General features: G+C 45.4%; 1 protein-coding gene across 3 annotated transcripts; it reads right to left on the reverse strand.

The window, feature by feature from the left end:
* Positions 1 to 7,746: 7,746 nt before the first annotated feature.
* Positions 7,747 to 13,677, reverse strand: LOC109897003 (uncharacterized). 3 transcript variants are annotated; one of them, XR_004211050.1, is made up of 19 exons: positions 13,386 to 13,529; positions 13,243 to 13,298; positions 13,039 to 13,128; positions 12,675 to 12,802; positions 12,340 to 12,483; positions 12,184 to 12,252; positions 11,910 to 12,086; positions 11,583 to 11,679; positions 11,158 to 11,381; positions 10,831 to 10,984; positions 10,533 to 10,744; positions 9,802 to 9,919; positions 9,428 to 9,633; positions 9,218 to 9,335; positions 8,943 to 9,112; positions 8,403 to 8,518; positions 8,204 to 8,319; positions 7,916 to 8,121; positions 7,747 to 7,841 (listed from the first exon to the last, which is right to left on the reverse strand). XR_004211050.1 is itself a non-coding variant. In XM_020491486.2 (19 exons), exons 1-18 carry the CDS (start codon positions 13,406 to 13,408, stop codon positions 7,946 to 7,948), a joined length of 2,376 nt encoding a protein of 791 aa, XP_020347075.2. In that variant the 5' UTR covers positions 13,409 to 13,677; the 3' UTR covers positions 7,749 to 7,841; positions 7,916 to 7,945. The 3 variants fall into 3 exon arrangements, 2 of the variants coding, with proteins under 2 accessions (XP_020347075.2, XP_031688155.1); XM_020491486.2 differs by having other exon boundaries at positions 7,749 to 7,841; positions 8,403 to 8,500; positions 13,386 to 13,677; XM_031832295.1 differs by lacking the exon at positions 7,747 to 7,841 and having other exon boundaries at positions 7,915 to 8,121; positions 8,403 to 8,500.
* Between the last annotated feature and the right edge of the window lie 11,599 nt (positions 13,678 to 25,276).

The following is a 25,276-nucleotide window of genomic DNA, read 5'->3' on the forward strand; positions in this document are numbered from 1 at the left end:
TTAGAGCAACAAGTCACCCTGGTTGGCCCTTTAACTAGCTGTGTAAGGTCAAAGGTATTAGTGATCCGTTTGAGGGTTTTCCTACAACACTTGTCTTCATAATTAATGTTAAAATCTCCCATTAAGATGACCTCTTTCCCAAAATCACATTCCCTAAGCATGGTATTAAACTGATCAAAAAACACACTTTTGGTGGAAGGTGGCCTATACATTCCAATGAGGGTAAAAGACATTTGGGGAGACAGTGTAACGTTCAGGCCGATACATTCTAGTTCATTATCACATGACCACTCAATTTGTTTACATCGGATATGTTCTTTAATGTAAATCATCACACCCCCTCCTCTTCCCTCAATCCTGTCTCTCCTGAAAACATTGTAGCCAGGCACAACCAAAGCAGCACATGGAGAGTGTTTTATGGAGCCATGTCTCTGAGAGGCAGAGAAAGTCAAGGTTGGAGTCTGTGAGTAGATGTTGAATTTGATCACTTTTTGGAATGACACTACGAATGTTCAAGTGCCCCCCTAGTAGTCCCTTGGGCTTAGCTCGTGGGTCCCAGATGACTCGAGAGTGATTGACACATTGAAAAAAGTTAAATTTTCTGTGTTTTCTGACGGCTGGGTTTAGGCCGTTTTGTTTCGTTTTGATTAGGGGCAGTTCGGTAGCGCAATTAACAATCCCTCCCGCCTGCACTGGATGCGGGGAACTAATTAAAATAGCTTGCGTACCAGAAGCAGAGTCAGGGATCGCATATAGCGACTCTGGTATGTTTGAAGAGTCAAAATCTATCCTGGAACCGGGTGAGTCGAGAGAAACCATAGGACCATAGCACTCACCCACCTCCACAGCGGCGACGACCAGTGGACGAGGCCATCCACCGCTCTCCACTCCGGTGCGTATCACTGGCTCGGTGATATTGGGCCCAGGATTGAGTTGTACATCCCCGGAGAGCAGGAGGGTAGCGAACAGGTAGTTTAACAGTTTCCGATAAATGTTGGACTTGTGTTTGTTACGCCTAAGCGGTTCAGTAGAATAAGGAGCGAGGTAGACTTTGCCATTATTCAGAACATTATGGTATGCTGTGTACTGTCCGCTCCCGTGGAACGGTGAACCAATGTGTTTGGTGTTGATATTCTCCGGTAGTAGACTGATTGTGTCATCCCAGCAAGGACGCACTGAGATTATCAGTAGAGCAGCTACCTAACTGACAATCATGGCAGAGTACTGGAGATAAAACACATAATTGCGCTTTAACTCTTTGCATGAGTTACTTAGCTGGGATCGGCGTACACCTGATGGTTTAGATAAAATTACAGCATTCGAATGAGAAGCGGCACCTGCCGCACCACCCTGTCTTCCGTCCGCCATTTTCAACATCTTTTGGTGCCACCTGCTTGCAGCAGGTGAAAGACTGTGAAAGACTGTGAAATGAGCCACTTCTGTGCATGACTTCTTTCACAGATTTGCAGTTAGAGAGTAGTTCTCTCTTCTCGTCCTGTGAGTTTTCATCTTGCTCATACACTTGCATCGGCGCCTTGGCAGCATTTAGTTTCTTGAGCACTTCTAGGCGCTCTAACTCTCTATGCTTGTCTTCTAGCGTCCTTCGTCTGGCAGCATTTCTACCTCTAACTTGACTCGCAGCCTAGCTTCTTCTAAGCTGCGTTTCACAGCCTCAGGTTCTTGCTCCGCTGTCCTCTTCTTATCTTCATCTTCGAGTCTCTGAAGCTCTTCTAGTTGGCGTTCTTGCTTAACCATTACTTCTAAAGCTGCTTGGTTAGCAGCAACTTCCGCCGCAGCCTCTTGTCTCTTGACAGATGACACACTTGAACGTCTGGAGTTGACCTTTGAGTTGCTTAGAGACTGGGAGGAAGCACTTGAGGGCTGATAGTTGAGACTTGACTTATGTGAGAGTTCGGACATGCACAAGGAATTGCTGTCCTTCCAGTGCAGCTCTATCTGGTTACTTTGACCTTCTTCCCTGCCTTTTAAATGACACCTTACAGTCTTGATAATAGACATTGTAACTGCTTCAGAAGTATCAACTCTGCGTCGTATATCGTTGTCGGGAATGTCAATTTGACGCAAATTTACGTAGACAAGGTTTAGCTCTGTAGAGGCATGGCTAATCTTGTTTAAGAGGTCTTCTAGTAGGTCTTCAGAGCAACAGCCTGTCAGTGACAGTTTTGCTTCTTTTACCAGAGCCTTCCACTTCTCATAGCTGACCCTGAAACGATGTTCGAGCTGTCTGCATCTTTCGTCGCGCAGTTCTCTGCCCTTTTCAGTTAACCTGCGGACCCTCTCACCTTTTCGTGGCTCTTGTTGTGATATCTCATCAGCAGCCTCTGTATCATCATTCGCTGGCAGAAGTGACTCCACACCAGTCTGGGCCTCTTCCTGCTGTTCTGTTTGTTCTGATGAAGGCTTGAAGTTTGCGAGGTGTTGCTGCAGATGCTCAACTTGACCCACCCCATCTCTATCACCTATAGTGAAACTACCTCTTTCTGACATTCTAAATCAAATCAAATCAATTCTAGGTAAGGTTTGGATAAGTGAGTAGGTAATTTATTCTCTAATTCACTGTAATTTAAACCTTAGTACTGTAACGTTGGGATAGTGATGGGTGTGGAGTCAGACGCAGAGAGCAGAAGGTAGACGGGAAAAAACGCTTTAATATCCTCAAGCACAGTAACAGGGACAAACATGGGTGAAGCCCAAAACACAGGCGCAACAAAACCCAAACACACTGTTACCAAAATACCGGACAGTGAAAACCAAAAGAACACAAACACCACTAACGTAGAATAACCACAAGCCCGCACAAACACCAGCGGGCTAAACTAACTTAAATAACACCCATCCCAAAACCCCAACAAGGAACAGGTGAAAACAATTTGACAAAAACAAACGAAAAGGATAAAGGGATCGGTGGCAGCTAGTAGACCGGCGACGACCACCGCCGAGCGCCACCCGAACAGGAAGGGGAGCCACCTTCGGTGGTATTCGTGACAAGTACGTGGTATAAACATGTATAATGCTTGTGACAAAGGCTTGAACAAACACCTCATTGGCTGCTTAGTACAGAAGGGAGGAAATCAAACTTCACACTTATTATTCCTGGCATGAATTCACACTTCATCCTTAATTATTATAATGTTACCATCCTAACATACACGCTTCAACCTTTATGAACTACACCCGATGACATGAAAACTTAGCTAACACAGCGCGGGATTGCCTTCCCTCCAAAAGTGTGTTGCTACAATAAGGATCCCCGTTACAACAGTATTAGCTATGTAGTTCCGCTTGTCTTATCGTTTCCCCCACACAGCGGACACGTAAACAATTCAAACAAAAGACAACGACATAGACTTACAGGTTAACTGTCAGTTACAAGTAGTGCACAGCGTTGCACCAGATCTTCAGTTTCTTGACAATTTCTCACATGGAATAGCCTTCATTTCCCAGAACAAGAATAGACATGAGTTTCAGAAGAAAGTTCTTTGTTTCTGGCCATTTTGAGCCTGTAATCGAACCCACAAATGCTGATGCCCCAGATACTCAACGAGTCCAAAGAAGAGCAGTTTCATTGCTTCTTTAATCAGCATTTATTTTAAACAGTTTTCAGCTGTGCTAACATAATTGCAAAAGGGTTTTCAAATGATAAATTAGCCTTTTAAAATGATAAACTTGGATTAGCAAACACAACGTGCCATTGGAACACAGGAGTGATGGTTGCTGATAATGGGCCTCTGTACGCCTATGTACATATTCCTTTAAAAATCAGCCGTTTCCAGACACAGTAGTCATTTACAACGTCTACACTGTATTTCTGATAAATGTTATGTTATTTTAATGGACAAAAAATTTGCCTTTCTTTCAAAAAAAAGGACATTTCTATGTGACCCCAAATCTTTGAACGGTAGTGTATATATTGTGTATAGTCTTTTTGTGGTGTGGTTTTCTATAAGCCCATGGGCTTCCAAACACACCATTAAAATGTTTTATTTTTTTATTTTAAATATATATTTTAATCTTCATTGTTGTTTATTTTCTTTGGTGCAAGTTGCTCAATGCTTTTCTACCCTCTTAGGAGGACACGGTGTTCACCTTTAACTTCAACTTGTTCATGACTAACATCAGTGGAGAAAAGCTACACCATATCTAACACCTGGTCTCCTCTGCCCTAGTCTCCAGAGAAGTTAGCTGTGAGCACATCACAGAGGTACTGATCTATGGTTCTATACTGAACCATAATATAAAACGCAACATGCAACGGTTTCAAAGATTTTACAGAGTTACAGTTCATATTTTTTTAAACATTTTATTTGACCTTTATTTAACTAGGCAAGTCAGTTAAGACAAATTCTTATTTTCAATGACGGCCTACCAGGGAACAGTGGGTTACAACTGTCTGTTCAGGGGCAGAAGGACAGATTTGTATCTTGTCAGCTCGGGGATTTGAACTTGCAACCTTTCAGTTACTAGTCCAACACTCGAACCACTAGGCTACCCTGCCGCCCCACATATGGAATCCAGTCCATTGAAATAAATTCATTAGGCCCTAATCTATGGATTTCACATGAATTCAGATATGCATCTGTTGTTCACAGATGCCTTTAAAAAAAAAAGTAGGAGTGTGAGTCAGCAAACCCACCCGTTTCTGCTGTGACCACCATATGCCTCATGCGGTGCGACACATCTCCTAGAGTTGATCTGGCTGTTGATTGTGGCATGTGGAATGTTGTCCCACTCCTCTATAATGGCTGTGCGAAATTGCTGGATATTGGAGGGAACTGAAACACGCTGTCGTACACGTCAATCCAGAGCATCCCAAACATGCTCAATGGGTGACATGTCTGGTGAGTATGCAGGCCAAGGAAGAAATGGGACATTTACAGCTTCCATGAATTGTCTACAGATCCTTGCGACATTGGGCCGTGCATGACCATGCTGAAACATGGGGGGATGGCGGCTGATGAATGGCACGACAATGGGCTTCAGGAGCTCGTCACAGTATCTCTGCACATTCAAATTGCCATTGATATAATACAATTGTGTTCATTGTCCGTAGCTTATGCCTGCCCATACCATAACCCCACGGCCACTCTGTTGACATCAGCAAACCCTTCAACCACAAGGTGTCTACCATCATTTGAAACCTGGATTAATCCTTGTAAAGCACAGATCTCCAGCATGCCAGTGGCCATTGAAAGTGAGCATTTGCCCACTGAAGTTGGTTACAATGCCAAACTGCAGTCAGGTTAAGACCCTGGTGAGGACTACAAGCATACAGATGATCTTCCCTGAGATTGTATCTGACAGTTTGTGCAGAAATTCTTCAGTTGTCTAAACCCACAGTTTCATCAGCTGTCCGGGTAGCTGATCTCAGATGATCCCGCAGATGAAGAGGCCGGAGGTCACAGGCTGGCGTGGTTACACGTGGTCTGCGGTTGTGAAGCCGGTTGGACGAACTGCCAAATTCTGTAAAATGACATTGAACGTGGCTTATGGTAGAGAAATGAAAATGTAATTGTCTGGCAACAGCTCTGGTGGACGTTCCTGCAATCATGCAAATTGCACACTCCCTCATAACTTGAGACATCTGTGGCATTGTGTGACAAAACTACACCATTTAGAGTGGCCTTTTATTCCCAGCAGTTTAATCAGCTTCTTGACATGCCACACCTGTCAGGTGGATGGATTATCTCAGCAAAGTTGAAATGCTCACTTACAGGTTTGTAAATCATTTGCGCACATAACATGAAATAATCTTTGTATGGAAAATTTCAGGGATCTTCTATTTCAGCTCATGAAACATGGGACCAACACTTAACGTTATTTATATTTTTGTTCATTTTCAGTCCCTATACCCACAATGTATTTGTCTGCAAAAGTGGGTAACCTGCCTACCCTCTCAGCAGAGGCAATTTTACATAAACACATGCAAAACTGGTAGTGTCGTGGATGATCGTTACAAAATATAACACTTACAAGAACTTGTGAATTCAATATAGGCTTTTAATACAAACATATCAGAAGCCTAGATGGTCCGCGGGACACACTTTTCCAGAGCACTGGCTCTGATTTATACACATACAACGTATGAGTCCATCCCACATTCAAATGAAGTTACTTCCCTAAGTCCATCTGCCACCATTATCTTTCAATCTGTGCTTCCTGCTAGTTCACGCCATATCTGCTTTCAGTCAAGTTACAATGGTGACAGGACCTCATGTCCCAAAATTAATACATACCCATCTTATCCTATGAGCCCCTTACGTTCAGCTTGTCCTAATTAGGACTAATAGACTGTCTCTTGTCATGTCCTAAAAATATATGCCCTATGTCTATAGTCCATCAGTTGGTCATTTGGCTGACCCCCTCCTTTTTATGTCCCTCTGAACTTGGCCTCTGACCTTGGTATGTCCAGCTGTCCTATGCTCTCATGGACTTTGGCTTCCTGTCCTATTCAATGCATTTTACCAGAATGGCAAATGCACTCCAAGCGCATCTTTCTTTTGTGGTACAGTATTAAGATTCTCCCTACATGTACATCTCGCTCCCACAGTACCCGACATTAAATATACGAGTTCAAGCAAACGTCGACACCCTAGCTCATGAGCTGTCCATTAGTCATGAGTTGAATGCATGGCGTTGTCATCGATCATGCGACAAAACATCTTTCATTATGTTTAGTAACTAAGTTTATAATTAAGAAATATAACTTACGATTCCTGGATCTCTGAAAATGTCTACGGTCACATTTGTCTCGCTGTGAGAATAGTTTTTTACACAAATCCAAAAATATAGGCCTATGCATAATCAAATGCTTCCAACGAAACTACAGGCCTACCATTGTTGGATGAGCATTGATGTCTAGCTGAAGGCTAGTTGTCTGGAGCAATTTGACCAGTCAAATGTGATATTCTGATCATCAAATCAACTACGCCAACACTCAAGTAGCCTGTTAATGACACTTCCAGTAATGAACAAGGTGGACCACCGCCAACTGCAAAGATTTTAATTGGCTGAATCCCTTCTACCAGGATATGACTTGTGCTAAATGTCGTAGTGCAATCTAGACATATGCCACGTTCTGATGGGACCAATTTCAATTTAGCATTTCAGTCACACAACTTGACACTGGCTGATGCAGTGTGTTGTTTAAGGCGGGTACTGGGGTACCTGTTAACAGCATCCAGGTAAAATGTGTATAACTCGACAGTGTATGAGCCTTAAATTCTAGGCATAACCAAGTGGTCAGACACTCATTATAACACCCTTTGAAGTCAGACATTGAAATAGCATGGTAAATAGAAGGCAGCAATAGCCTTATATTGTTCTGGCTACAGAAGCTTTAAGTTCTAGGATGAGTAGTAGTCAGCTGTAGTTAACCATTGATTTGGACTAATATAGCTTAATGCCACAAGCTTGCTTTACTCCAGTTCTAGTAACACTAGCCTCAACATGGTCACACCTTGCTGCCAAAATGCAGTTTATGGAGCTGTGTGCTTAGATTATTCAGGCCCCATCCTGCAGCAGTTGACCAAAAGTGGCAGGGTGGCCACAGTTAGAATTGCTGATCACCCCTTAAAGGCCAACATGTCGTAAGTGCCTGAGATGAAAGATATTCAAATGTGTCGCACAAAGCATTTACCTAGCCAACTTAGTTACCAAATAAAGTCCTCACTTGTGATATAATCCCCAAACTGGATGCAGCCACATCCCATAACAATCAGGACAAGGTATAGATTGTAAAAAATTATTTATTAAGAACCAGACTTCTCTATATTCAAAAACACCGCAATAACTCCCGATTCAGTCAGTGGTTTCATTTGTTCCTGTGGAGAGAATAAAATTAAGTTAAAACTCATCAAGGAATATGACGTGTAGAACACATTTCTCCATCTCATACCATTGTATGGAGAGTGACTGGGGTCTGGGCCTAAGTGGTTCCTTTAGGTTGGTTCATTTGCCAGCTGAAGACTTTGACATATTTAGCCCTAGGGTGGATGCCAGGCATTTGCCTCCCAGGACCAAGGCCTGTGTTGGAAGTAGTTGTGGAGGTCAACGGTCTTCTGGTGGTGGTGAGGGTAGTGGGTGGAAAGGTGGGCTGAAATGCTATGATTGGACAGAGAGTCAGGTGTAAAAAGCTGTACCACTTTTACCACCCTCTTTAGCTGCACAACTACCGAACACTTACTTTTTACAGGAACTCTAGTCAAGATGGTGCCAACTCCTGGAGAGTCTGCCTCAAACCGCCAATATGCAAACAGCTTGTATAGGTCACTCAGTGGATAGACACACCGAACTGTCACCCTAAAAAGAGAACTGAACATTAAAGCCACAAGTGCCTGTAGTGGGAGTTAATGAGGTAGGAGATTATCAGAGAATTCACTTACACAGAGGCAGTATCCCTGGTTTTGACTGGTGCGTTAACAGATTGGCTCTTGTGCTCAACGCTGATATCATTTTCGTAGGTAACACGCTGATGGTCAACCTAGATGATGTCACAAGCCTGAACATGATTCATTGAATATCAAACTGTGGCAAACCATGTCTAAATGGTGGTTCCAATGTCAGGCCTCAAGAGAAATACACACTTGTCAGTCAGTCTGAATATTAATTTAAATAGTCAGCCTGTATGCTGACTGTATGAGATGGAGGCTTGCTAATCTTGTGGACCGATTCTGCGCCTGAACCAATGACGGGCTGCATTGATAACAGAAGTAGTTCAGGTGTTTATTTTGCAGATTATTTGGACGCATCAGGATTGGGCAATTTCTAAGACATATGTAACCAGAACTAAGTCATGCAGCTGAACAAATTAAGCAAGATGATTTCTGAGTTACCAGATTAGATGCTGACAAACTTATTTGAAGTAGTCACTGGTAGGGCCAGTCACTTGAATGATTCAAATTGTATGGGTTGGACAGTTATACCTGGACCCTGGTACCACAGGTGTGGAGTCCAAAGCTAAAGAGAACCCTGGTGTCATCTGTCTCTTGAGGCCTGCAGGTGGAGTCCAGGAGAAAGGTTCCGTTGGGTTCAGCTCCAGGGATGGCCAGAGTCACATCAGTAACGACTGTCACCACCCCTTCAGTGGAACACACTAGAGAAAGTTGTGTTAGAGCTGGGCTAGAACAAAGTGAATGATCAACACTAAACAGTCAGGCAATAAATTAAGTTGCAGCAAAGATGAGGCACTAGTAGTTACCTATGACCTCAGTAGTCTGGAAGAGACACGCTTTGGCCAAGGAACTCTTGACCTCCAAGGTCTTAGGAAGTCGTGAGTGAATTTCAAACGAGCCGTAGAACTGCTTCAAATTGATGTCCTGGGAAAAAAAGAGAAGGTACATTTTAAATAATTATAACTCCTACTTGAGCCAACAAGCCAATTTAAACACTTAACCAATGAGCATCTCACCTTATAAGTGTAGCCAACAGAGAAGAGGGGCACTTCCAGGTTCAGACTCTTGCTGTCATTCTGCATGATGTAGCCCCGCTTGGCTGCCAGATTTGTGGTCAGAATGTAGGGGCCAACACCCACCTCCCACAGGTAGTCAAATGGCTTATGGTCCATCTGGAAACTGATGCTTTTCTCATTGCAGATGCCTTTGAAGACCGGAGGAACTGACGAAGAGAAGATCAACCCAATAGTGCCAAAATGACATCAGGGGTAAACAGTGGTAGATCGCTGGGCTGCGTCCACGTTAGGCAGTGGTCAGAACCAGAAGGCTCAGAAGACTGAGAAATATCACTTCCAGCCCAGGTCTCTTAATAAAGTTCAAGTCAACTTACAGACATCATTGAACTGAGCCACGACTGAGGCCAGGTAGTAGAAGGGCTCCTCTTGAGGCAGGATGACCAACGTGTAGTTGATGTCCAACGAGAACTGAAGAAGCCCCTCTGGAGAGTACTATGGATATGAACTCATTTAGAAACAAAAGCTTACATCCACATATTAGGGGTGAATCTGAGGTCCCCAAAACCCATTGGAAAATGTTGAGGAACCTTGGATCTCCTCCAATGAGAAGTGTCATGAGAATTTTCTATCCCAGTGATTATAACTACAATCAAGCTTTGACCAATTCCCGAGATTAAGACCCTGGGTTTAATAAATAGGAAAAGACTCAGCTTATGCAAAAGGTAGTTCTTTATTCACGAGAAGGTGCTAAGAAACCTATAATGCGCACAGCCTTCTATATAACTCCTACAAGTGCATCTGTTCCTCCCTGGGGGGGGGGGGGGCTTTCTCCTGTCCTTGGTCTCACAGTACTAACACATGTGTTGTCAGTTCCTCTTTATCACAAACACAATGTTCCCACTGTCTCACAATATTCTAGTATTGTGTCTAAACACATCGTCTAAGCTTCTGTAACTATTAGGGTGAAATACTTCAGTCATAACTCTCAATGTCATTCAGATTCTCTTATTACTTTAAACATAAATTCCCTTATCAAGAAGCCGTGAGGAAATACTGAGAAACCACAGTAGTTCATTAGAGTGTAAAAATAAATATTTCTCTTTACCAGCTTGTGAACAACGGCATCCTCAAATGGAACCCTGAGAATGTAGGCATGTAGGGTACTATTGGGCTGGGGGACCATGGTTATGACGAGACCACTTTTATTCGCCTCTAGTATGGTGAAGTCGTGACCATTGAGCTTCACAACCACCAGGTCAACATCGTAGGAGAGGTTCCCCAGGTAAACAGTAAACACACGATCCTCAAGGACTGTTTCTGTGGTTGGGGGGGGGTGACAAGTGTCGTTAGCAATTATGACCATGGAGCTAAAGAGCCACTTCGGATAGGCTAGTAGAACTTACGGTTAATGATGGAGAGGTGCTGGATCAGAAGGGGTGTGTTCATGGGCCTGTGGAGGCGGAGTCTGGTCTCCACACCACAGTCATCAAGAAAGATTTGTTCATAGTAGAGATGGACCACATAGAACTCACGGTACATGTTGTCCATCACAAAGCTCTGGAAGAGTTGAAACCGTTATGAAGCATCTGCCATTAGGTTATATGGTACAAAGTAGAATATTCAAGGTGTACAGAGGACATGACTGAAGCCATTTGCAGCTTCTCTGCATCAGAATACAAGGTAAGCGTCTCCATGTGACTGGTCAGATGCCGGCCTAGTACGCTACTGACTTTTCTGTATCCTCCGGCAGCGTTGAAAGGGATGCTGATCTGGACAGTCGTGTCACTGATGTCCAGGCTGTAGCCTCGCTCTGCTGTGATGGGCTCATCCAGGAGCTGCCCATCCACCCCCATTGAGATCTTGCTACTCTCCAACCCAGAGAGGCCAGAGACCAGCGGGGACAGCAGAGTGGGGGTCTGCCAGACCAGCCCCGCCCCATCATACATCCCTTCATCTGGAAAGAGATTACAAGTGTTAAGACCCTGTGAACAATTCTTCCTCTGGAACTGAGTGATCGAAACATCACAGATCTGAAATAACTTCATAGGTGAAAGTATTATTTGCTTAACTGAGCCATCACTATTGCTTAAGACAATCCAGTCCCTTCAGGTCTGATCCTTGATTATGTGGAACCTGATATTGCACTGGAACTTACTAGTGCTGCACGCAACAATCCAGTCCACCATCATAACCACCCATCTCTGCCTGGAGAACAGTATGGGATGGACCACCTCCACCACTGAACCATTGATCTGGAATTGAAGAAATAATTAAGTGTACTTGCCAACAGTACAAAAGGGGCATTTCAGTAGTCTAAATAAGTGGCTTCCTTCCCATCCTGCATAACCCTGGTTTTAAACATTACGCAATGAAAGACCCTCTCGGAATACAGCCACCAGTCTAGGTCATTAATGTCAAATTAAGCAAGCCTGAAGACAACCAAGATAAAAGAAGCCATTGAACAGGGCATTTAAATCCTCACCATGGAGACAGACCCCATGACAGACCGTGGTGTGTAGGGTGAGCGGAACACCAGTCTCCCCCGGGTGAGGTGGAACACGTAGCCCAGCTCCCGAGCCTCTGAGAATGACATGGGAATCAGCTGCTGCCCCTCATGCTGGAACATCACCTGCCAGGTAGACGTGGCAGAGCTGTGGGCCTGATGGGGAACAAGAAACAAGGCATGCATGGTGGTATTGGGGAAAAACTGGTGGAGCTCATCTAATTGAGAATTTGCCAAATAGCCTTTAGCTTACTTTAGCAAGGGCAGCAGTCCAGGCATCCGTTGTACCAGACAGACAAGAAACGTCACTCCTCATTGACACCTACAGGGTAACATAATACTCTCCTATAAAAATACACAAGCCCACCTCCACGAGCCTTGGATACAGTCTAGATCCATGCATCAGTACCTCCATATAGTTCTCCTCGCAGCTGACTTCTCTGGGGGACCAGGATAGAGGGAGGGAGCAGGTTGCATTCACAGAGTAGGTGGCTTCCACTCCATTCGTATCAATCGTGATCAAGTTAAAGCTAAAAGTGAACACCTCATCGTCCTAAGATACAAAAACAAGAACCCTGGTAGTAATCTAACTAGAAAAAATATTTTTAAGGCCCTTCCCATGGGTACAGATATCAACTCAATGGCTACTCCACATTGGTTCAATGTAATTGAAATGTTGATTTAACCAGTGAGCCCATGGGTTGTGGCTTTGAAAAGACTACAATGCACAGAAAATATATGAACCTGGTTGTCAGTGTGGCAGGAGAAATAGGAGGCTCTGAGTTCAGCATGGCCACGCAGAGGGAGGATACTGAACATGTAGCCACACTCTGACCCATACTGCTTAGTGATGGGGTGAACGCCATCAGTATCTAGATAAGGGTAAAGAACTGGGTCAAATCAAATGATTTGAATATGCTCAAGTCCAATACTTAATAAAAATCCGTTTATTCTTAAGTGGTCCAAGAGGCACAGTGAGACTGAAATATACTGCAGCACCAGCTAACAATCCCTGGCCAAGACATGTTAAGATGCCAGGTTCATGAGCTGACAGAACCTGGTTTCTTTCCCATTTCGCATCAGAATTAAAGGTTAAAAGCCTACTTACCAACCGCTTCAAAGCGAGGTTGGTTCCCAGCAAATGAGAGTTGGGTTGTTACCAACAGGTATCGATCCCGACATGCAGTCTCAATGGCCCCTATAAAAGACACACAAGGTGAGAATCTGAAGGGTGGAAGCAAAATGATTCTCAACAATGCCGTGTTCTATAGCTTGTATAAAAGGCTCATCTGACCCAATTTAAGTTCCTTACCTCTTGGAAGTTCAGAACATCTTACACTAGGCCATACAGACAGGAGTACAAATACTCTGTAAGAAAAATGTTAGCACAGGTCATGAAAGTGTGCCAGCAGCAAAACACTTATTCAAAACATTTAAGCCCACCACCAAACTTACCCCACCCAACACCCAAAAGCCATTGCTCCGTAGAAGTGTCTAACCCTAGCCAGGAACAGCTAGTAAACTACACCTGCTAGTTAACACAATATCAACTACCACGCACTGACAGTATCCTAGACAACAACAAAAAAAAAACAACAGTTGATATGTAACATGTTCTCTAGCACTTTTATATGGGGGTGGTGCTGTGTTTGAGGTAATTCATTAGCTAATTGGGTCACATGGTTGGCCAGCTTGCCAGAGCCTAGGGGCGCAGCTAAATAGTCTGAAGTTGATTCCTCTCCTCATCTCCTCTCCTTCCCCCTTTCTTAGGATGTGTTTTTCATCTCCACTGAACAACAATATAAACGTATCATGTAAAGTGTTGGTTCCATGTTTCATGAGCAGAAATAAAAGATCCCAGACATTTTCCATACGAACGAAAAGCTTATTTCTATCAAACTTTGTGCACAAATTTGTTTACATCCCTGTTAGTGAGCATTTCTAAGATAATCCATTCACTTGACAGCTGTGGCATATCAAGAAGCTGATTAAACAGCATGATCATTACACAGATGTACCTTGTACTGAGGACAATAAAAGGCCACTCTAAAATTTGTCACACAACACAATGCCACAGATATCTCAAGTTTTGAAGGAGAGTGCAATTGGCATGCTGACTGCAAGAATGTCCACCAGAGCTGTAGCCAGAGAATTTAATGTTCATTTCTCTACCATAAGCCGCATCCACCCGGCCTCACAACCACAGACCATGAGTAAGGCGTCTTGTGGGCAAGTGGTTTGCTGATGTTAACGTTGTGAACAGAGTGCCCATGGTGGGATTATGGTATTGGCGGCATAAGCTACGGACAACGAACACAATTGCATTTTATCGATGGCAATTTGAATGCATAGAGATACCGTGATGAGATCCTGAGGCCTGTTGTAGTGCCATTTATCCACCGCCATCACCTCCTGTTTCAGCATAATAATGCACAGCCCCATGTAGCAAGGATCTGTGCACAATTCCTGGAAGCTGAAATTGTCCCAGTTCTTCCATGGCCTGCAAACTCCATGGCCTGCATACTCACAGGCGTGACTTCCGGCGCCTGCGTGACTTCCGGCGCCGACAGAGATGGCCGCCTCGCTTCGCGTTCCGAGGAAACTATGCAGTTTTTAGTTTTTTTTACGTGTTATTTCTTACATTGGTACCCCAGGTCATCTTGGGTTTCATTACATACAGTCGAGAAGAACTACTGAATATAAGAGCAGCATCAACTCACCATCAGTACGACCAAGAATATGACTTTTCCGGAGCGGATCTTGTGTTCTGCCTTCCACCCAGGACAACGGAATGGATCCCAGCCTGCGAACCAAAACAACGACGTCGTAAAAGAGGCAAACGAAGCGGTCTTCTGGTCAGGCTCCGGAGACGGGCACATCGCGCGCCACTCCCTAGCATACTACTCGCCAATGTCCAGTCTCTTGACAACAAAGTTGATGAAATCCGAGCAAGGGTAGCATTCCAGAGGGACATCAGGGACTGTAACGTTCTTTGCTTCACGGAAACATGGCTCACTCGAGAGACGCTATCGGAGTCGGTGCAGCCAGCTGGTTTCTCCACGCATCGCGCCGACAGAAACAAACATCTTTCTGGTAAGAAGAGGGGCGGGGGCGTATGCTTTATGGTTAACAAGACGTGGTGTGGTCACAACAACATACAGGAACTCAAGTCCTTCTGTTCACCGGATTTAGAATTCCTCACAATCAAATGTCGACCGCATTATCTACCAAGGGAATTCTCTTCGATTATAATCACAGCCGTATATATTCCCCCCCAAGCAGACACATCGATTGCTCTGAACTAACTTTATTTGACTCTTTGCAATCTGGAATCCACACATCCTGAGGCTGCATTCATTGTAGCTGGGGATTTTAACAAGGCTAATCTGAAAACAAGACTCCCTAAATTGTATCAGCATATCGATTGCGCAACCAGGGCTGGTAAAACCTTGGATCATTGCTATTCTAACTTCCGCGATGCATATAAGGCCCTCCCCCGCCCTCCTTTCGGAAAAGCTGACCACGACTCCATTTTGTTGCTCCCTGCCTACAGACAGAAGCTAAAACAAGACGCTCCCACGCTGAGGTCTGTTCAACGCTGGTCCGACCAATCTGATTCCACACTCCAAGACTGCTTCCATCACGTGGACTGGGATATGTTTCGTATTGCATCAAACAACAACATTGACGAATACGCTGATTCGAGTTCATTAGAACGTGCGTTGAAGATGTCGTTCCCATAGCAACGATTAAAACATTCCCAAACCAGAAACCGTGGATTGATGGCAGCATTCGCACGAAACTGAAAATGCGAACCACTGCTTTTAATCAGGGCAAGGTGACCGGAAACATGACCGAATACAAACAGTGTAGCTATTCCCTCCGCAAGGCATTCAAACAAGCTAAGCGTCAGTATAGAGACAAAGTAGAATTGCAATTCAACGGCTCAGACACAAGAGGTATGTGGCAGGGTCTACAGTCAATCACGGATTACAAAAAGAAAACCAGCCCAGTCACGGACCAGGATGCCTTGCTCCCAGGCAGACTAAATAACTTTTTTGCCCGCTTTGAGGACAATACAGTGCCACTGACACGGCCCGCAACCAAAACATGCGGACTCTCCTTCACTGCAGCCGAGGTGAGTAAAACATTTAAACGTGTTAACCCTCGCAAGGCTGCAGGCCCAGACGGCATCCCCAGCCGCGCCCTCAGAGCATGCGCAGACCAGCAGGCTGGTGTGTTTACGGACATATTCAATCAATCCCTATCCCAGTCTGCTGTTCCCACATGCTTCAAGAGGGCCACCATTGTTCCTGTTCCCAAGAAAGCTAAGGTAACTGAGCTAAACGACTACCACCCTGTAGCACTCACTTCCGTCATCATGAAGTGCTTTGAGAGACTAGTCAAGGACCATATCACCTCCACCCTACCTGACACCCTAGACCCACTCCAATTTGCTTACCGCCCAAATAGGTCCACAGATGATGCAATCTCAACCACACTGCACACTGCCCTAACCCATCTGGACAAGAGGAATACCTATGTGAGAATGCTGTTCATCAACTACAGCTCAGCATTTAACACCATTGTACCCTCCAAACTCGTCATCAAGCTCGAGACGCTGGGTCTCGACCCCGCCCTGTGCAACTGAGTACTGGACTTCCTGACGGGCCGCCCCCAGGTGGTGAGGGTAGGTAACAACATCTCCACCCCGCTGATCCTCAACACTGGGGCCCCACAAGGGTGCGTTCTGAGCCCTCTCCTGTACTCCCTGTTCACCCACGACTGCGTGGCCACGCACGCCTCCAACTCAATCATCAAGTTTGTGGATGACACAACAGTTGTAGGCTTGATTACCAACTATGACGAGACGGCCTACAGGGAGGAGGTGAGGGCCCACGGAGTGTGGTGTCAGGAAAATAACCTCACACTCAATGTCAACAAAACTAAGGAGATGATTGTGGACTTCAGGAAACAGCAGAGGGAACACCCCCCCATCCACATCGATGGAACAGTAGTGGAGAGGGTAGTAAGTTTTAAGTTCCTCGGCGTACACATCACAGACAAACTGAATTGGTCCACCCACACAGACAGCATCGTGAAGAAGGTGCAGCAGCGCCTCTTCAACCTCAGGAGGCTGAAGAAATTCGGCTTGTCACCAAAAGCACTCACAAACTTCTACAGATGCACAATCGAGAGCATCCTGTCGGGCTGTATCACCGCCTGGTACGGCAACTGCTCCGCCCACAACCGTAAGGCTCTCCAGAGGGTAGTGAGGTCTGCACAACGCATCAACGCAAACTACCTTCCCTCCAGGACACCTACACCACCCGATGTCACAGGAAGGCCATAAAGATCATATAGGACAACAACCACCCGAGCCACTGCCTGTTCACCCCGCTATCATCCAGAAGGCGAGGTCAGTACAGGTGCATCAAAGCTGGGACCGAGAGGCCATCAGACTGTCAAACAGCCACCACTAAAATTGAGTGGCTGCTGCCAACACACTGACTCAACTCCAGCCACTTTAATAATGGGAATTGATGTAAAGTATATCACTAGCCACTTTAAACAATGCTACCTAATATAATGTTTACATACCCTACATTATTTATCTCATATGTATACGTACAGTGCCTCGCGAAAGTATTCGGCCCCCTTGAACTTTGCGACCTTTTGCCACATTTCAGGCTTCAAACATAAAGATATAAAACTGTATTTTATTGTGAAGAATCAACAACAAGTGGGACACAATCATGAAGTGGAACAACATTTATTGTATATTTCAAACTTTTTTAACAAATCAAAAACTGAAAAATTGGGCGTGCAAAATTGTTCAGCCCCTTTACTTTCAGTGCAGCAAACTCTCTCCAGAAGTTCAGTGAGGATCTCTGAATGATCCAATGTTGACCTAAATGACTAATGATGATAAATACAATCCACCTGTCTGTAATCAAGTCTCCGTATAAATGCACCTGCACTGTGATAATCTCAGAGGTCCGTTAAAAGCGCAGAGAGCATCATGAAGAACAAGGAACACACCAGGCAGGTCCGAGATACTGTTTAAAGCCGGATTTGGATACAAAAAGATTTCCCAAGCTTTAAACATCCCAAGGAGCACTGTGCAAGCGATAATATTGAAATGGAAGGAGTATCAGACCACTGCAAATCTACCAAGACCTGGCCGTCCCTCTAAACTTTCAGCTCATACAAGGAGAAGACTGATCAGAGATGCAGCCAAGAGGCCCATGATCACTCTGGATGAACTGCAGAGATCTACAGCTGAGGTGGGAGACTCTGTCCATAGGACAACAATCAGTAGTATATTGCACAAATCTGGCCTTTATGGAAGAGTGGCAAGAAGAAAGCCATTTCTTAAAGATATCCATAAAAAGTGTCGTTTAAAGTTTGCCACAAGCCACCTGGGAGACACACCAAACATGTGGAAGAAGGTGCTCTGGTCAGATGAAACCAGAATTGAACTTTTTGGCAACAATGCAAAACGTTATGTTTGGCGTAAAAGCAACACAGCTCATCACCCTGAACACACAATCCCCACTGTCAAACATGGTGGTGGCAGCATCATGGTTTGGGCCTGCTTTTCTTCAGCAGGGACAGGGAAGATGGTTAAAATTGATGGGGAGATGGATGGAGCCAAATACAGGACCATTCTGGAAGAAAACCTGATGGAGTCTGCAAAAGACCTGAGACTGGGACGGAGATTTGTCTTCCAAGAAGACAATGATCCAAAACATAAAGCAAAATCTACAATGGAATGGTTCAAAAATAAACATATCCAGGTGTTAGAATGGCCAAGTCAAAGTCCAGACCTGAATCCAATCGAGAATCTGTGGAAAGAACTGAAAACTGCTGTTCACAAATGCTCTCCATCCAACCTCACTGAGTTCGAGCTGTTTTGCAAGGAGAAATGGGGAAAAAATGTCAGTCTCTCAATGTGCAAAACTGATAGAGACATACCCCAAGCGACTTACAGCTGTAATCGCAGCAAAAGGTGGCGCTACAAAGTATTAACTTAAGGGGGCTGAATAATTTTGCACGCCCAATTTTTCAGTTTTTGATTTGTTAAAAAAGTTAGAAATATCCAATAAATGTCGTTCCACTTCATGATTGTGTCCCACTTGTTGTTGATTCTTCACAAAAAAATACAGTTTTATATCTTTATGTTTGAAGCCTGAAATGTGGCAAAAGGTCGCAAAGTTCAAGGGGGCCGAATACTTTCGCAAGGCACTGTATGCATTGACCCTATCTTGCACTGACTCTACGCACACTCACAAGTATTCAGCGCATGTGACAAGTATAATACATGTTTTTACATTTTAGTCATTTAGCAACACTCTTATCCAGAGCAATTAGGGTTAAGTGTCTTGCTCAAGGGCACAGTGGCAAATATTTCACCTAGTCGGCACTGGGATCTGAACCAGCAACCTTTCGGTTACTGGCCCAACGCTCTTAACCGTTGAAGTTTCAAATGCATTCTGACATTACTGAAAGTGTAGGTATTTTAACATTACTATTGTTTAACAGACAACAACACTTTTGATCAATGAAATATTGAATCAGTCGTCTTCCTCAAATGAAGGGGATGATGAAATCTTTGCAAGAGGGAGGGAATCTGATTTCATTGGTCCTCAAGTCGCAGCTCAGGCAATATTTCCAGTATAAATTGATTTAACCCTGAGTAAGCCTGCCCCGAGCAGATTATTTATGAACGATTAATTGGCATAAAATGTTACCTCGCTAACTTACCACTTTCATGGTACTGGTTATCCCGAGTTGAACTCAGAGTTGACCAGAGTTATCTAGAACTCCTGAAATCAGATTCGTAGTATCAGGCTCTGATTCTCATAAAGTACACTAGGAAATTCCCCTCAAACTAGATGACCATAATATACTGTATACTCAACACGTATGTTTATTTCATACCTCCAACTGGAACTGGTGATATGCCCACAGATGTTTGTATTGACCATTATGTTGGTAACAATTGAATAAACTCGAACCAACAACTGTATTCTAACGAGAAGTAAGAGAAGTCTGATTTCCAACTGTGGCTCAACACACACACACTCTCACGGTAGATACAGCCTGACTCAGACTAGACGTAACATTGTAAATCTGGGACACTAATTAGTATGATATTGTAATGGCCTCTATAAATCATAAATGAGCGAATGTCCACAACAGTTCTTGAGTCCTTCAATGAAAACTCACAGGCTACTGCAACAAGTACCATGCACAAAGAAAAAGCCAGGTTACAACCTGCGGTGCCCCGACCCCCTGCCCAGATCCCCTGCCCCCCACATAACTGACCAGGAGGGTTGCTACACAGCCCCCTCACCACAAAGTCCCTTGTTCCAGAGGGAACAAAAAGTCCTGGAAGCGACCCGGAGGTCTCCTTTTTTTCCTGCGCGGGCGTGATGGGGCTCACAGGCATAGGGGGTTCAGTCTGTGGTAGGGGGCTATCCCTCTGGGGCACCGGGGACACAGCCTGTGGCTCTGGGGAACCACTCAGTGACATAGGGGGTATAGGAGGAGCGGGACTTCTGGAGCTCTAACTGTGGGCAGAATGTCATTTCCAGAGGGAGGGGTTTGGGGCGAAGAGGCCGCTCTGTATGGGGATTACCTGCCACATTTCTCCCTCTGGGAGGCAGCTGGACCCAGTACACCATTGTTAAAGGAATTTTATTGCTCTATGTTTTAATACCCAATTAAAATTAAACACTCTGTCAATTCATAAGGATTTGTAAGACCCTTATTCTATAATAATGGACAGAGCCCAGTCTTAAAGTCAATCAGCAGAGTTTATTCACGAGAGTACTCAACACGATACAGGTTACCACAGGTTATAAACTGAAAATGACGTCATTAGTTCCAGTACCAACCCGTCTCTTCTCCCACCCTGGTACAAAGGCAGTATCTCAAGTCTTCCCACATCGTCTCCATACCAATTTAATATAATTTATGGCTGAGCCAATGTTTTCCGGTGTAGATAAGCATTCTAGCCAGTCTGAAGATTTAGTTAATTCATTTCTACCCAGGAACAGACCGTCATTGTTCTAATCCTTGATTCATTCACAAACATTATATTCAGTACTAAGATTAAGAAAGAAAATTCATACATATACAGTAACATAATAGTATTCTGATTAGTACATATACAGTAACATCATTTTATTCTGATTAGTCAGTCCTGATTGAAATGTATACATAATTAGTCATCATTGATAAAAATTCCCTTAACAACCATCTTCTCCCATCCTATCCAGGACCATGCACCGTCCCACCCAGTGACTCTCCAGCTTGGGGCAACTACGTTTCTTTCTTTCTCATCAGAGATGATGGCCAGCTGCTGTGCTAGCGTTTTGTTGAAGTGCTCCACAAGGCCATCGCTCTACGGGTGAGGCGGAGTGGTGCGGCTTTTGTGCCTATCCAGCCACTCACACATGGTGACGAACACACGGGACTGTCGCTGTGAATGGACTCAGCGACAAACCTGCTGAACATATGGCTGTGAGGGTGTCGACGATTGTCTCTGCTTCCTGGAGTGTAGGTTTCAGGCCATTTTGTGAAATAGTCCATAGTCGAGAAACACCCAGCGGTTTCCACGGTCTGTGGTGGGGTAAGGCCCAACTACATCCACTCCCAAATTGTCCAATCCCTACTCCTCCATGCATGCCCTGGAGCACAGCCTCCCACAGTGCTTTGGGGACCACCACCTGCCACCTATCCTCTGCTGTAGCTGGCTCCTTCCATGCTCACTGTAGCATGCCATCAGCCAGCCGCACCTCCACCCACTCTAGCACTGGCTGCAGATCTGTGTCCTGCTGCTGCCTCCATTTAGCCAATTTGACAGCCTGCAGCTCACAGCAGACAGGCACACTCACCTGGCATACTGAGGCACCAACCCCCTCCTCCGCACACAGCTCTCTCTCATGGGCCTCTCTCAGCTCCCATGTACAGTACAGGGCCGGCGTTAGAGTGGCCCGATGTACAACTGTGAAGTCGTACAGCTGGAGCTCCTCCAACCACCTGCCCCTCTGGCTCTTTAAAAAACATGAGCCACTGGAGAGTGGAGTGATAACTCCTTACAGTGAAGGGCAAGCCACACAGGTAGTACTTGAAGTGTTTGATGGACTCCACTACAGCGAGGAGCTCTTGCCATATGACACAGTAGCTTTGTTGAATGTCTTGCTGAAGTACGCCAACACTCTCTCCCCTTCTGGCCCCACCTGGGCCAGCACCCCACCCATGCCCACATTGCTCGCATCTGTGTTCAGGAAAAAGGGCAAGGTGGGGGAGGTGAGCATATGGGCCTCGATCAGTGTACGCTAGAGGGTGTTGGAGACCTCCTGCCACTCTGCTGTCCTTGGCAGCAGGCGGTTCAAGGAAGTGGGGACACTGGAGAAGCCCCGTACAAACCTCCTGTAGTACGAGACCAGGAAGCTCTTCAGCTGCTGCTGGTTAGTGGGAATGGGCCAGTCTTGGACAGCCCACACTTTGTCCTCCATAGTGCTGATTCCCTCTTCCCCCACTTGGTGCCCCAAGGACACCTCTCTCCTCATGAAGTGGGATTGCTCAGGGTGGAGCTTCAGGCCTGCGGCAGCCACCCTTTCCAACACTCCATAGCGCCCCCAGTACAGACTGGAAGGAGCTGCCATGGGCCAGGATGTTGTTGAGGTAGACCAGACACTCCTGTCAGGGAATGCCAGCCAGCACGCTATCAATCAACCGCCCAAAAGTAGCTGGAGCGTTGCGCAAGCCGAAGCACAGGACCTTGAACTTCCAGTGGCCTCTGTTGGTGGGCGAAAGCAGTCTTGGCTCTGGGGAGAGGAGAACCTGCCAGTGACCACTGCGGAGGTCCAGTGAGGGAGCTAGGAGGACGTCCTAACCAAGTTCAGTGACTCTTCGATACATGATATAGGGTATGACTCCTTCCTGGTTATCGCATTCTGTAGTCCGCACATAACCTCAGCTTATCCCCCTTCTTAGGAATCATGACTATTGGTGCCGCCCAGGGGCTGCCTGGGGGCTCAATGAAGTCTACCCACTGCATCTCCAACGGCCCTGTCTGCTGCCTCCTGGTGTGCCAGTGGGATATTGCTGGGATGCATCTTGATGGGCCGAGCGTCCCCTCGTGCTGCACCAGAATCTGACCCACCTCCTCTTCACTCAGAGCAAAGCTGTCTCTGAATTCTAACAGCAACAGCCGTTCCTGCTGCTCGGGGTCAAGACCATCACAGCTCCTCTCCCATATCTATCTCACTGCGGACAGTGTCCTCTTCTCTCCCATCTGGGGTGGCTGGTCTGGCCCAGGCTCACAGATGGACGTTTCATGGAGGTAGCTGGGGAAAGTAACACACAGATGGGGGTTGTGGGCTTGAACCGAGTCCAACCCAGGCTCCAGCCTCCAGCCTCACCACCTCAACCCAGCCTCACCAGGGTTACTGTAGACTCAGTGTCCACCAGGGCAGGGCACCCCCTCCAAAGTGACAGCAAAGAGACAAAAGTCCCCAAAACCGTTCCGGCCCACCACAACAACAGGCTCCATTCTCATGCAGCAGTCTGCTCCTGAGCTCTGTGGGACTTTGGGTAATCCCTGCGCAGATGGCCTGGCTGGCCACACCCCCAGCAGACCAAGTGGCCAGAGCGTGTGCTGCATGCTGTCTGTAGTGCAATAGAACGATTGAGTTTAGTTATTTTCACGCAGGTTTTTCCGGCTCTGGGCTGCACTGCACCACAGCCCTGTACTGTATCGACATGCCCCCACGGAAGCTCCAGTCCACACAATCTCCAATGCTTTCTGTAATGAATCAAACACGACAGCGTCTTGGGTTTACCAAGAATGGTGCGACCCCCCAACAAATGGGGAATGGAATTAAAACATTTTCAGGGGGGGTCTCTCAGTTGGTTGAGGGGCAGCTCTCGGGGAACTATGGGAAGGGGATCCTGGGGGGCTGGTCGCCTGGCAGTTGGGCGCTTGGGCCGATGGGGACCCGAACCAGCGATCTGTTTTTTGGCCTTGTGGGAGATCTGTCAACGTGCCCTTGATTAGGGCGGTGACCTTGGTTGCTTCTGTGGGTCACTCTGGAAGATGGCTATTGTGATGTAGATGTTGTGCAGCTTCACTGCAAGTAGATATAATTTTTTTTATTGAATAGTACAACATAAAGAAAAATGATTACAAAAAAAGATTAGTGCAAGCTAATATACGGGCCACAAACAGGCAAATAACTGTGCAGCATTCACCTGATGACAGAGGTCAGCCTGCAGGCGCCCGGCCTGCCACAAGGAGTTGCTAGAGCGCGATGAGCCAAATCAAGCCCGCCCGGCCAAAACCTCCCCTGGACAATGCTGGGCCAATTGTGTGCGACCCTATGGGACCCCCGATCAGGATCGAACCCGGGTCTGTAGTAGCGCCTCCAGCACTGTGATGCAGGAGGCCCTTTTAGCGGGCTCTCTTGTATGCATCCATGTCCTATTCCCTCTGCTCTCGGTGATGCATTTTCTTATTTGACGCACCTTATGTCTAAACTTCTTTACAGTGAAATGATCTTGATTGGTGATCTCAACTGGTGTTGGTTAAAGCTGGTGTCTGATGGTTTAAAAATGTTTTGTAATTCTATGAATCTTACCCAGTTGATTATCTCACCCACTCGCCCAAATCTTAAATGCCCAGATAAATCTACCCTGATTGATTTGATATCAACAAATGTTCCACATAAATATTCTGCGGTTGGTGATTTTTGTAATGATTTAAGTGACCATTGTGTTGTTGTTGCTGTTAGAAATATGAAGGTTCCTAAGACAAACCCATGTTTTATTCGTAAGAGAAATTTGAAGTGTTTTAATGAGCAGGCTTTCTTTCATGATTTGTTTTATTTTGACTGGAGCAAGATTGAGCTTATCCCTGATGTGGAAACTGCCTGAATATTCTTTCATTATGTTTTTTTTTCAAATAGTAAACAAACAAGCCCCATTCCGCAGGTTCAGGGTTAAAGGGCAGGATAATCCATGGTTTTCTTCTGAGCTGTCTTGTATTATTCACAACTGTAATCTAGCCTGGGCTAAAGCAAGGAAATCATGTTCTGATGCGGATTGGCTTTTTTTTAGGCACTTACGAAACAAGTGTTATTTTCTTCTCAGGAAGGCCAAGTCTGAATGTTTTATGTCTTTAACCACTGATAACCTGAATGACCCTAGAAAGTTTTGAAAGGCAATTAAGTCTATGTCTGGTAACAGTAATGTTAATGAATTACCTTCATGTGTTTTGAAGGACTCTGTTGCTGTATATGACAAAACTGAAATGCTGAATTGTTTCAAAGAAC

This window comes from Oncorhynchus kisutch, linkage group LG9 (assembly GCF_002021735.2).
Source record: "Oncorhynchus kisutch isolate 150728-3 linkage group LG9, Okis_V2, whole genome shotgun sequence".
Classification (NCBI taxonomy): Eukaryota; Metazoa; Chordata; class Actinopteri; order Salmoniformes; family Salmonidae; genus Oncorhynchus; species Oncorhynchus kisutch.